Below are 13,951 nucleotides of genomic sequence, written 5' to 3'. Positions count from 1 at the left end.
CTAGGTTCAAAGAAAAATGAGGCTGGGATGCCTGGGTGGCTCAGTGGGATAAATACTCTGCCTTCGGCTCAGGTCATGATCCCAGAGTCCTGGGATCCAGCCCCATGTTGGCCTCTCTGCTCAGCAGGGAGCCTGCTCCCTCCTCTCTCTCTCTCTGCCTGCCTCTCTGCCTACTTGTGATCTCTCTCTGTCAAATAAATAAATAAAATCTCTTTTTAAAAAAATGAAGCCAATGTACTGAGGCTTTCAGTCCACCTCATACCCCCACACAGGTATGGGCTTCCAACTATCACCTTCCCCATGACTATTTCACAACAGATGAGCCTACACTGCCACATCATGTCACCCAAACCCCACAGTTTTTCTAGGTTTCACTCTTGCTGTTCGACATTCTGTGGGTGTGAACAAGTGTATAAGGCATGTATCCACCATTATAGTATCATATAGGCAAGGCTCACTACACTAAGTATTCTGTGTTCTATTGATCCCTGCTATTCTCCTCAACCCTTGGCAACCACAGTCTTTTACTCCCTCCATAGTATTGCTTTTTCCAAAAAGTCAGAGGACCAGAATCATACCCTATGTAGCCTTTTCAGATGGGTTGTATTCACTTAGTAAAATGCTTTTAAGTTTCCCCTATCTCCTCACTCCTTCATGGTTCATTTCTTTTTAGCAGCAAATCATATTCCATTGTTTGGATGTAACACCATTTATTTATTCATTTGGACATACTGTTTACTTCAGCGTTTTGGCAAATGTGAATAAACTGCCAAAAAAAACACCTGTGTAAGGTTTGTGTGTGGACATGTTTTCAACCCTTTTGATAAAAGGACTCAGGAAGACCATTGCTAGATCATAGGATAAGAGTATGTTAGTTGTGTAAGAAACTACCAAGCCACTTAATTAAAATGTCCAGGTAAATACTTTCCATTTGTAGTAATTTCTCAACAATACTTAATACACCCTTGGCTGCATGTCAAAGCCCCAGCTAGTCCAAAGCAGGCACAGACACCACAGGTGGCCCCGCCCAGTGCTCAGCTCTCACACAGCCTGCTGTGACCCAGAACCTGAACCTGCATGTGTTCCTGCCTGAGTCCTGCTGCCCACCTATCTCTCTGCTCAGGCGCTTGTTCCCCCACTTATAGGACTCACTTATAAAAGACAGGTACAAAGATAAAACTAGTATTAATTTCAAGACAGTGAAGGCACAGCATCAAACCAAGGGCAGGGTTCCTTGGGAGAATGGGGCGCTGTGTAACCGCACAAGTCCCATGCTAAGGAAGCTGGCTTTTCTCCCAGCTTCAGAGAGTCTGCCCATCTAACTCTATCTGAATTTTCAGGGGCACAGGCCTTTCTATCAATGCCTTTTTCTCAACATAAAAACCAGTGCAGGCTGGAATTCTGTGTGTGCTGGAATCTTCAACAAGCAAATTTCAACTCTGGGTTTGGGGTCAACAGTCTCTGTCTCTGGCTACAACAGAGAAGAGGATCATTTAGGGTTGTCCTGGAAGCTTCCGACTCCCTTTTCCAAACTGGAAGTGATTTTACATAATCATGAAAATAGATCCATTCAAAATACAAGAAAGAACAATAGATTTTCATTGAACAGAATGAAAACTTCCATGAGCTCTTCTCCACAAGGTGCTGTTTAGAAACTACTGAAATGGATACTTCTGTCAGTGATATATGTCAACACATCATACGAATTGATCAAGGACATCATTCAGATTTTATGATTCTACAGTCTTCTAGATGAGGTACTCAGAGAATAAGCTCTCATGTCACCTCAGATTCACTAATTTGATTCCACCAAGTCACTTATGCTCTAAAATCCTCCCTTTATTTGCAAGTAAAATGAACATGCCTATTTACAGTGTATTACCTTACTGAAATAGAAAATATATGTAATGAGACAAGTAGAGTGCCTGACCCTCGATAAAATTATTTTATTATATTTGTATTTCCCATAGTGAAAAAGCTAAACACAAACTTAAAAAATGTTACATACATTCTCCTTACTATTCTTTGAAAATAAAAAAAAATCTACAGTAACTAAAAAATTCAGTCCGATCCCTCTGTTTGTTCAAGATCTTCTAATTGTTCAAGACATTTCCATTTGACTACTTACAAATAACTTATATGCTGACTGCAAGGACATCTGTGTTCCCAGGGTACTGGATATGGGCATCTCTGTCACTTGCTCCAATGCTGCCATGATAGAGCTTTTTACCAGCAAAGGGCTTTCTGGGGGAAGAAACGGGCAAGGAATGTGAAATGACAACCCCGATGGGTCTAATTTTAGAAGGAAAAACATGCTGTCACATAAATCTGAAAATCTGGAAATGTGCAAAGGCTGCAGTTGAAGCAAGTGCCCACCCTGGGGAAGGGCGGGGCCTGCAGGCCCAGCTGCAGTTTGGGTGCAGGCTGCAGATCACCAGGGAGCACTGTGCCTGGGCTGCACACAGGTAGGTGGCTGAGTCTTCCAGTCGGGAGGCCCCGATGTGGAGGGTGCTGGACCGATCTTTAGTATTCACTGTGCAGTTTAACCTCCCACTCTGCTTCATTCCTGAAGCTATGTAAAACAGCCCCATGAGACCGTCGCCCCTGGGGTGCTGTCGGAACCACTGCACACTGCGCGCAGTTTCGGAAAAATTGCATTTGAGAGTAGAGCTGTCTCCTTCCTGGAGCCTAAGGGCGGAAGGGCTCTGCTCCACCGTCATCCCTCTCACCCCTGTGTGGAAAGAGAAAAAACAAACACAAGTGAGGTGTCTTGGGGGTCGCCGATGCAATTCCCAAACTTGCAAAATATCCCAAGACACACCGCTGAGGTAGTAGGACCCTCTTGGAGTTCCCCCCACCACTATGGGCTGTGGGCTGTGGACTCCACCCGAGTATCCATGAGGAACGCCCCCACTCACAGCAAACCTGGATGCACAGGAGCCCCAGGAGAGCTCCCCAATGTCTCCTCATGATTCCTTGTCTACGTGATGAGGTACTTCTGCCTACTGCAGAGCGTAAAGTCTTGGATTCAGAGAAACTGTCTTACAGTCAATCCCTTTCAACAGAACCACCGAGCACCAATCACACCTTAGCCCTGTCATTCACAGAACTCCAGACTCCACCCACAGTGGCCCAGGACAGGGCACGCTTATGTCTCCAAAACTGTGCTGGCCAACAGTGCAGGGAAGTAAGGGCAATACTTCTAATATAAGAGGATAATTTTTTTCTTAAAACGCTTCATGTAAGGGATTTGTGAGTTAGTGTGTGAAGAAAGGTGAATGATATTTCTAAAAGATTCAAGGCCTAATGGGGATTCCACAAAACCTTGAAAAATCACAATGCAAAGTGTCTCCATTCCCCAATGTGCATAGTTTGTGAGACTACGTGAGAATTCCACTATATGAAAATACTGGTAAAGGAAAACGATCTGATATCATGCGTTATATATTGCAGAAGTAACCATAATTTCTGAAATCAAGACAGTTCTAGAAACCAAGACAGACAGTCACAATCTGTATTGATTATTATTGCAATAATAATTTGGCTGATGAAAATTAAGAGGTCTGCACAATGTCCTCTCTAACTTTCACAGCTCCATCCCTCCTGTGCAATTCATGGACCGTGCTCATCCACACAGCTGAGTCTGACTGGGCCACTCATTGCTGTTCAAAGTCATGTTGTTCTCTTCCTTTCCTTCTCTTTGTTTTCCTTATTGTTTCCTCTCTTCTTTTCCTCATTCTTGCTCCCTCCACTCTCAGCAGAGATATATAAAAAGGTGAGATATCTGGGGTTTTGAAATAATTTCAAGGCCAGTAAGTTTGGGGTATTTTATTCATATTAATTAAGAGGTGTTTTCTGTTGAGTTTCCATGCTCACAATGCCCAGAAATATTCCTTTCCCAGTACCTGTGAAGAATTATCTGTACAGTGGATTTCTAGAGACATGGCCTCAGATGTCTGAGGTTGATATGCAATGGCAGAACCTAAAACCAGAGATGAGCTTTACACAAACACAGTCCTCCCTCTCCCACACCTTTGCTATCTATAATTGGACTGGCTAACATGATATCTGTTCTTTCTTTTAACTGTTCAAACTTGGACCATCAGAAAAATCTTTAATTCTGGTAAAGCCTAGAGTGCCCCCTAGAGTAATGAAGCTGTCAGCAAAGACACCTCAGATGAAGCAGCTCTGCAGACACAGCCCCCAGCCCCATTCATTCCAAGGTTCCTAACAAAGGAAATGCCCATGGTCAGAAACTAAAATTACTGCTTAGATTGGCGAGGATTAAAAGTGGACCAAATCCTACTTTTAAAAAAGGGAATTTCATGGAAATGGATATAAAAGATAATTTGGCAGTCTCATCTTGTGCTACTTATTTGATTTCATTACCTTAGTTCAAAAGAAATCCATAAATACTTATTGAGCCCTTAGTTTCAATTGAGGTAATTTACTAGAGCTAAGAATATATATAAGAGTAATGAAATATTATTCAGCAGTTTAAAAGAATGAAATCTTGCCATCTGCGACAACATAGATAGAGCTGGAGAGCATAATATTAAGGGAAATAAGTCAGTCAGAGAAAGACAAATACCATATGATTTTACTCATGTGGAATTTAAGAAACAAGTCAAATAAGGAAAAGGAAAAAAATAAGACAGAGAGAGATAAATCAAGAAACAGATTCGTCATTAAACAGAACAAACTGATGGTTACCCGAGGGAGAGGCTGGGGATTGGTTAAATAGGTGAGGAGATGAAGCAGTGCCCTTGTCCCGATGAGCAAACACCAGGTGTTCTGTGGAAGTGTTGAGTCACTATATCGTACACCTGAAACTAATACAGCACTGTATGTTAAGTAACTGGAATTTAAATAAAATATGTGAGTGAGTGAATGAATGAATGAATTCTTTAAAGACTTTATTTATTTATTTCACAGATAGACCACAAGTAGGCAGAGAGGCAGGCAGAGAGAAGAAGGGAAGTAGGCTCCCCGCTGAGCAGAGAGACCGACGCAGGGCTCAATCCCAGGACCCTGGGATCATGACCTGAGCCGAAGGCAGAGGCTTTTTTTTTTTTTAAGATTTTACTTATTTATTTGGGAGAGAGAGAGAGAGCATGAGAGGAGAGAGATGAGAGGGAGAAGCAGACTCCCTGCCGAGCAGGGAGCCTGATGTGGGACTCGATCCCGGGACTGTAGGATCATGCCCTGAGCCGAAGGCAGTCACTCAACCAGCTGAGCCACCCAGGTGCCCCCGAAGGCAGAGGCTTTAACCCATCAAGCCACCCAGGTGCCCCCATGAATGAACTTTTTAAGATAATACATAAAAGTGGATAATATAATAGTTTACAGTCTACAGGGGAAAGAGAAAGGTACATAGTTAGAATCAATGACTGGGACCCTAAGAGGAATAAAAGTAAAAACTATCTGATCCCAGAGGAGGTAGAAATGCTTGTACTTTGGATCATTGTGCAAAATCTTATGAAGAATGTGATCATTTTCTCCCTTCCTCTTTTTGGTGAAAGAATAGATGAGAACATGGATAAACCTTTATGATGTCTTTTATGATTGAAGAGATTGGAACACTGCATACTGTTGGTGGGAATGCAAAATGGTGTAACCATGGAAAACAGTATAGAGGTTCTTCGAAAAGTTGAAAATAGAACTACAATGTGATCCAGAAATCCTACTTCTGAGTATTTGTCAAAAAAAATTGAGGGGCACCTGAATGACTCAGCTGATTAAACATCTCACTCTTGATGTGGAATGAGGTCATGATCTCAGTGTCCTGAGGTGGAGCCCCATGGTGGGCTCTGTGCTGAGCGTGGAGCCTGCTTAAGAGTCTCTCTTTCCCTCTGACCCTCCCCACCCCCAACTCTCTCTCTCTCAAAAAAAGAAAAAAAGAAAGAAAAAAAATGAGAGACACCTAGGTGGCTCAGGCAGTTAAGTGTCTGCCTTTGGCTAGGGTCATAATCTCAGTGTCCTGTGATTGAGCCCTACATTGGGCTCCCTGCTCAACAGGGAGTCTGCTTCTCCCTTTCTCTATGCTGCCCCCTGTTTGTGTTTATTCTTTCTCTGTGTATGTGTCAAATGGATAAATAAAATCTTTTTTTTTTTTTAATGAACTCAGGATCTTGGAAAGATATTAAGCACTCCTATGTTCATTACACCACTGTTCACAGTAGCCAATTAGGAAAACAACTTGGATATCCAAAAACAGATGTATGGATAAAGAAAGTGTGCTCAATACATAAGTACATGAGTACTATTCAGCCTTAAAGAGAACAAAAAAAGAAAAGGAAATCCTACAATAAGCAAACATGTGGATGAATCTTGAAGCCATTATGCTAACTGAAATAAACCAGTCACAGTAAGACAAATAATGCATGATTCCACTTAAATGTGGTATCTATGATAGTCAAAGAATCAAAGAGTGAATCAACAAAGAGATTACCATGGTCTCTGGGCATAGGATAATGGGGAGTTACTGATCCATGAGCAAGATGAAAGAATAGAGAGTTACTGAACAACATTGTACCTATTCCAAAAATCACATATCGTACACTTAGAAATCCCAGAGGTTCTGTCTCCTGGTAAGTGTTCTTTACATTTTACAGATTAAATTAAAAAAAAAAAAAAAGACCCTACAGGTCTCACCTGTTATAATGGCCAAAATCTAAAACACTAGTACCACGAAATGTTGGTGTCAAAAACTTAGGAATATCCCAGATCAATCCAGTGAACCTCACCAAAGTGGTAATTAATAAAAGTGTCATGTGCACACACCAAATAGACAGTTCACGAACTGTAAGCAATCAAACTTGGCTATGGGAAGAGGCTCGGGGGTATATTATTAAAAAGCAGCTTATATCATGAGGAGACTGGAAGTGTCTGTTCTGTTTTAAAGAATTCAAGAGGTAAATGTGTATTATTAATATGGGTTAATAATGGAGTTTTATTAAAGATTATATTTTTAAGCAACCTCAACCCCCAACAAGGGTCTCAAATTTACAACCATGAGATCTGGAGTCACAGTTCTCCTGAAAGAGCCAGCCAGCAACCCCCCCGCCCCAGTTTACCACATTTATCCATATCTGAGGACAATTCTTATTATATACCCTTTTGGATTGTTTAAAGTATAGTTTCACATGCATTTATATTTATACACCTTTGAAAATAAAATTGATGCTTTAAAAAAATTAAAGAAAAATTACATTATACCAAGAATATATAACTAATGCAATAGGAAATATATTAATATTCTGATCATAGCTCACTCATAAAATCTGTGGATAAGGAGATGATAATTTAAAAAGATTGCCACAATATTGGCAAAGTCTTTTAGTGCAACATAGACATTGATTTTCGATTATTCTTTTTTTTAATTTTTAATTTTTAATTTTTTATAAACATATAATATATTTTTATCCCCAGGGGTACAGGTCTGTGAATCACCAGGTTTACACACTTCACAGCACTCACCAAAGCACATACCCTCCCCAATGTCCATAACCCCACCCCCCTCTCCCAACCCCCCTCCCCCCAGCAACCCTCAGTTTGTTTTGTGAGATTAAGAGTCACTTATGGTTTGTCTCCCTCCCAAACCCATCTTGTTTCATTTATTCTTCTCCTACCCCCTTAACCCCCCATGTTGCATCTCCACTTCCTCATATCAGGGACATCATATGATAGTTGTCTTTCTCCGCTTGACTTATTTCGCTAAGCATGATACGCTCTAGTTCCATCCATGTTGTTGCAAATGGCAAGATTTCATTTCTTTTGATGGCTGCATAGTATTCCATTGTTTATATATTCCACATCTTCTTTATCCATTCATCTGTTGATGGACATCTAGGTTCTTTCCATAGTTTGGCTATTGTGGACATTGCTGCTATAAACATTTGGGTGCACGTGACTCTTCGGATCACTACGTTTGTATCTTTAGGGTAAATACCCAATAGTGCAATTGCTGGATCATAGGGCAGTTCTATTTTCAACATTTTGAGGAACCTCCATGCTGTTTTCCAGAGTGGTTGCACCAGCTTGCATTCCCACCAACAGTGTAGGAGGGTTCCCCTTTCTCCGCATCCTCGCCAGCATCTGTCATTTCCTGACTTGTTGATTTTAGCCATTCTGACTGGTGTGAGGTGATATGGTACTGGCACAAAAACAGAGGTGTGAGGTGTTTTGATTTGTATTTCCCTGATGCCGAGTGATATGGAGCACTTTTTCATGTGTCTGTTGGCCATCTGGATGTCTTCTTTGCAGAAAGGTCTGTTCATGTCCTCTGCTCATTTCTTGATTGGATTATTTGTTCTTTGGGTGTTGAGTTTGCTAAGTTCTTTATAGATTTTGGACACTAGTCCTTTATCTGATATGTCGTTTGCAAATATCTTCTCCCATTCTGTCAGTTGTCTTTTGGTTTTGCTAACTGTTTCCTTTGCTGTGCAAAAGCTTTTGATCTTGATGAAATCCCAATAGTTCATTTTTGCCCTTGCTTCCCTTGCCTTTGGCGATGTTCTTAGGAAGAAGTTGCTGCGGCTGAGGTTGAAGAGGTTGCTGCCTGTGTTCTCCTCAAGGATTTTGATGGATTCCTTTTTCACATTGATGTCCTTCATCCATTTTGAGTCTATTTTTATGTGTGGTGTAAGGAAATGGTCCAATTTCATTTTTCTGCATGTGGCTGTCCAATTTTCCCAACACCATTTATTGAAGAGGCTGTCTTTTTTCCATTGGACATTCTTTCCTGCTTTGTCGAAGATTAGTTGACCACAGAGTTGAGGGTCTATTTCTGGGCTCTCTATTCTGTTCCATTGATCTATGTGTCTGTTTTTGTGCCAGAACCATGCTGTCTTGATGATGACAGCTTTGTAATAGAGCTTGAAGTCCGGAATTGTGATGCCACCAACGTTGGCTTTCTTTTTCAATATCCCTTTGGCTATCGAGGTCTTTTCTGGTTCCATATAAATTTTAGAATTATTTGTTCTATTTCTTTGAAAAAGATGGATGGTACTTTGATAAGAATTGCATTAAATGTGTAGATTGCTTTAGGTAGCATAGACATTTTCACAATATTTATTCTTTTCAATTTATTCTTTTTGATTATTCTTTACACAATGTACTGATTCCCATAAATTCTCCCAATCCCATAATTTGTGGCCCTCTGTGAGAGTTTGCAAAACAGAAGTTAGAGAAATCAATAGTGGAAAAGCATTTTCTCTCACCATATTTTCTGGGCACTGAGAACAATCACACTTGAGTTCTTACTGTCAGAAAGCCAACTGATCTGTTTAACTGGTCAGGACATGAGCCATATTTTCCCCTCTGTTTCTGCTCCCAAGCCTACATGTTGAATATCAGCCCAAGTCTGCCACCTTATTCACTAGAAAAGAAAGCAGGGCCGAGGTTCCTGGTCTCTCTTTTCCTTGCTCAGGTACATGTGTTTCTCCTCCTTTCCTCCCTTTCCTTCTTTCTCTACTAAAACCTGGTTTGGAGCTGAAGCTCTCACATCACCTCTCCTGCCGAACTTTGTCAGGAAGACACTGGGCAGGGGCCACCTTCGCAGGCACATTGTGTGTCTCTGAAAGTGTCATAGACACAGCAACACCCACCAGGGTGCCCTGAACAACTTGTGTGGCTGGACATTCACCGCAAGGATTAGCAAGAGACCACTTCATTTGTTATGCGGCTTTACCTTGAAAGTACTTATGCTCTGGCTGAGGAACTCTTGGCATGAAATTGGTCTCAGTGTCACTAAGAAACAGCTGGGGTTGGGGAATGTTACTTCTGGTTCTTATGCTCTAGTCATTTGTATGATTTTTGTACCAATCAGACACTGATAGACAAACAACAGATTGTGTTGGAATCAAAGTCAATCAGGCAGAGAAGCTCAGCATCCAGCCCCCTGCTCTGCTCAAAGTTTGCGCTCAGCTCCCCCTGCAGTCCCTGTCACTGTGTCACTCAGGGCACAGTAGTACACAGCTGAATCTGAGGCTTGCACTGAGCTTTTCTCCAAGTGGAAGGATTTGGAATCTTTGTTGTAGGTGGCTTCAAATCCTTTGTTGCTTCCCTTCTCCTTGTCCCTTGAGGCTTTCAGGAGGGGCTCTAGACCTTCTCCTGGATACTGGACATACCAGAAAAGAGTGGGGTAACCTGTTGTTGTATAAGTACAGTTGATAGTCAGGGAAGCCTCCTCTGAGAGGGTCACTTGGCTCTCCATCTGAGTCACTGAGTCTCCATGGGTTTGTCCTGAGGAAAAAGAAAGGAGACCTGTGTCACCTTATGTATAAGCTCTTGGAGAAATTACAAGTAAGCATTTTGCTGACACAATGGAAGAAAGAATCCAAATTTTAAGAGGTATTTTACTTACCAAGCATCAAGAGTAACACAGTCACGAAGACTGGAGAACACTTCATCTTTGGAGTGTCACCTAAATAATGTTCTTCATTCTTACCATGGAGAAGGTTGGAGTGACAGAAATGATCAGTGGATGCCCACATTTCACTCAGGAAATGTAACTGTGGTAGGAAGCTGCACCCCCTGGTGGACAGGGACTGAAATGCGTGCATGTTGGCCAGAATCCTCCCCAAGGCAGCCATCCCTTACAGCTCTGACTCCATGCGTCACATGTCAGGCTTCAGGTGGCTCTTGGAAGCCTGAACAAGAGCAATCCTGACCCCTTAGGTCTATTTTGTTCTTCTTACTCTACCTGGTGTGGAAATTCTTTAACACACATCCCAGGGAATTTCTGTAGCTGAGAAGACACCCATTTTATTGAGCATTTTAGAACAGCTTTTTTAAAAAAATATTTTCATATATCCATTTAGAGCCAGCCAATAATCCAATAGAATGTCATAAAAGTGTTTTAACTTGAAATAAAAGGAAGTAATAAGAAGTCACACCATTATTCTTCAGTTTTCAGACCTGCACCCTACATGTGGAACAAGGACTGTCATTCATTACACGCTCACTGTATATTTGCTAAATTACAAAAATAATGAATAAACAGCTTTTGATGAGGAATCACTATTACTAGAATATAATATTTCCTCAGTCCTAAATCATACCAATTGTAAGGGATGCAGTATTTTTAATCAAAGCTTTTTAGGAGGAAAACCTCACATTATCTTTACAATAGTCAAATATCCCTGCATTTCAAAATCATTTGAAAAGTGAAAAATATTAGCCCTAGGAAAATATAATCACAGTTATCTAATTACTATAATAATATAATCACAAGTTTATAAATTTTTAAACTCCCCACCATGGTTTTGTCATAGCCAGTCCCACACCGGTTTGTGAGATTTCATTTGTGATAACTGCCCTCCAGCCAAGATGGTCATCAAATATCAGGGAAGAAGATCTGGAGTCTGCATGGGAAAACATCCCTGTGACTAAACAAATTTTTAAAAACTGGTCTTTTTCTACAATACACAAAAGGCAAAAACAAGCACTTCCTTAGCTCCCATTTTATGATCATTTATTTTTAAAAACTAAAGAAAATAAAAACACTTCTAAGGATTATCAGAATAAAGTTCTGGAGAGGGACACATCTTCGGTAAAGCCCTATGAACATTCATCTCCAGACACGTAGAGGAAGCTTAGCTCAGGCTGTTTCCTGCAGGTGGAAACAAGTCTCCGTCCCACAATACCCACAAAGTTGCCTATCTCCCCTGTTTTAGATCATAGAGGAGGCACATTTCCACAGGGCTTCTTCCTACCTAGCCACATGGAAGCCATGACCACCTTCAAAAGGCTGGAGAACAACATGTTCGAGTTCTCCCACGAGATGGAAAATGTCTTCTTCTTCTTCAAAATAAGGGCTTGGCATTGTGAGGGGAGCCTGACAGGGTGAGGGAAGAATTGCTGGGTATGTGCTGCTGTGGCCCCAGAATAAGAAACAGGGGTTTCCTGGTAGAGCAAGTGTGTGGGTCATGTCATAATTCTCATGTCCCAGTGAAAGTCTCACTACCCTACATCCTTTTGCATTCAACAACCCTTAACTTGGAAACAATTATATCTGAAAATGAATGAGTAAAATTTTACATTGAAATGAGGATTGATGGTTTAACTATGTTATGTTCAATCATTGCATCTGTGATGAATATGGGTGGGTGGCACTTACTTAAAAATACTCCATGTGGGGTGCCTGGGGAACTCAGAGGGTTAAATCCTCTGCCTTTGACTCAGTTCATGATCCCAGGGTCCTAGGATCAAACCCACATCTGACTCTCTGCTCAGCAGGGACCCTCTCCCCCCACCCCGCCTGCTTCTGCCTACTTGTGATCTCTGTCAAATAAATAAATAAAATCTTCAAAAAAATTCCATGTAACAACATATGATTGAGAATCATGTTTCCTCACATTACATATGCTGCTCTATCACCTAAGGTAGAAATAAAGTACGTTGTGATAAGAAGGCAAAATGTTTAGACATTCACTGTAGCTCTTTCAAGGTAACGTGTTGTTATGCCAGTGTTCCTCCTCACTACTCAGATCTGTTCAGATGCCTATGTTGAGGCCAAAGGTAGAAAAATCTAATCATCCTTTGCTGAAGAGTTCAGGTTGCAGCCCTCAGATAATAGACCTGTCACCAAGGTCTTCTCCTTACTGTTCAGTTTCCACAGCTGAGCTTTCTGAGCTGTTCAGAAAGGCCAAAATAGACACCAGAGTTTGATCATTAGGTTATCAAGCCTTTGAAATTATGTTTTTCCCTTGCCTCAGCTGAACCACAGTAAGCTTCCATGTTTGTATGTTCAGTTCTAAAGGGAATATACTCTAGGTGACCCTATACTCCTCCACAGAACTGTTGATCATATAATAATTTATTGTAATAGAACTTTATCTGTGTATGTATGTTAAAAGTAAGACTGTGCTCTAAGGGCATTCCTCCACATCATAGCAAACAGCAAAGATCCATTGCCTATTATTGCCCATTATTGTCTGTCTCTTGATAGAGTAGCCAAGACTTAACATCCTTGCCTCGAAATCACTGTAGCCTCAGCTAAATTGTTTGAAGCATCTTCAGAGCTTGCATTGTATATGTCTGCATGAAACATGATGGAACCACATAATGTACAAAGTGGCCTCCTCTCTAAGGGATAGACGATAACTATCTAAAATGCCCAGCTAGCTGAGTAAATGGGAAATATTATTAATTTCTCCTCCTATCATTCAACTGTAATATATTTCTCAATGAAAGGAATCTCATAATTGTGCTTCTGTCATTCAAGAAGTGCCCATGTGCTGAACAGATCTTTTGGACACTCCCACATCAAATTACAAGCTAATAGATTTTTTAAAAATAATTTTATGTTAAACATTGAAGAAGATAATACCAGCCTGGTCATGAAATTAGTACTCTAGACCCCTTTATAAGACCCAGTCCCTTAGCAGAAGCAACGCTAATTCTAGTAGCTGAACTAGTGGATATCTCTCAGGTGCTCCACTTTAAACAAAAAAAAAAAATTGTGTAGTCAGTCTCAGGCAATATGTTTTTAGTGTAGGACACAGTTTTCAAATACTATAAAGATAATGAAGTTTCTTAATGTTCTACCTTTCCTTAACCCTCTCATGCATTCTATTAGAAAGGGACAGAAAATACATGAAATTTTTTAATGTCTTTATGCTACTCAAAAAATTTTTTTGCCATAAAGACAAAGTCTCACAATACAAAGGACCCTGTAAAGCAGGGAAACATGAGGAGGTTATTGTACAAGCATACCTTTCTGATCAAGGTTCTTATGCAAGAGCCTTTTATGGAACATAAAGACAAAGTCCATGGAAAAGTTTAATAATTGCATCTTAGGTGTAGAAAATTTGACCCCAATTTTGTAAAGAATCATTAAAAATGACTGATTTGTTTGATCCATGAGAACAAGATGTATCAAAGTCAGGATAACATCCTGGTAGAGGCAAATGATTGCCAACAAACACTTACTAAAATCTGTCAGAGA

The 13,951-nt window shown here is 40.7% G+C and overlaps 1 protein-coding gene and 1 gene segment (V, D, J or C); both read right to left on the bottom strand.

Moving 5' to 3' along the window:
• Window positions 1–2,101: 2,101 nt before the first annotated feature.
• On the bottom strand, window positions 2,102–3,052 carry LOC131999382 (uncharacterized). Its single transcript, XM_059372129.1, is given in 3 exon segments — window positions 2,102–2,449; window positions 2,451–2,731; window positions 2,919–3,052. Coding segments are annotated over 3 exon segments (681 nt in total). The 5' UTR covers window positions 2,971–3,052.
• Window positions 3,053–9,910: 6,858 nt separating this feature from the next.
• Window positions 9,911–10,465, bottom strand: LOC131999381 (T cell receptor alpha variable 9-2-like). The segment is given in 2 exon segments: window positions 9,911–10,245; window positions 10,367–10,465. Coding segments are annotated over 2 exon segments (381 nt in total).
• Between the last annotated feature and the right edge of the window lie 3,486 nt (window positions 10,466–13,951).

This window comes from Mustela nigripes, chromosome 13 (assembly GCF_022355385.1).
Source record: "Mustela nigripes isolate SB6536 chromosome 13, MUSNIG.SB6536, whole genome shotgun sequence".
Lineage (NCBI taxonomy): Eukaryota > Metazoa > Chordata > Mammalia > Carnivora > Mustelidae > Mustela > Mustela nigripes.
This window is presented reverse-complemented; position numbering and strand designations above follow the sequence as displayed.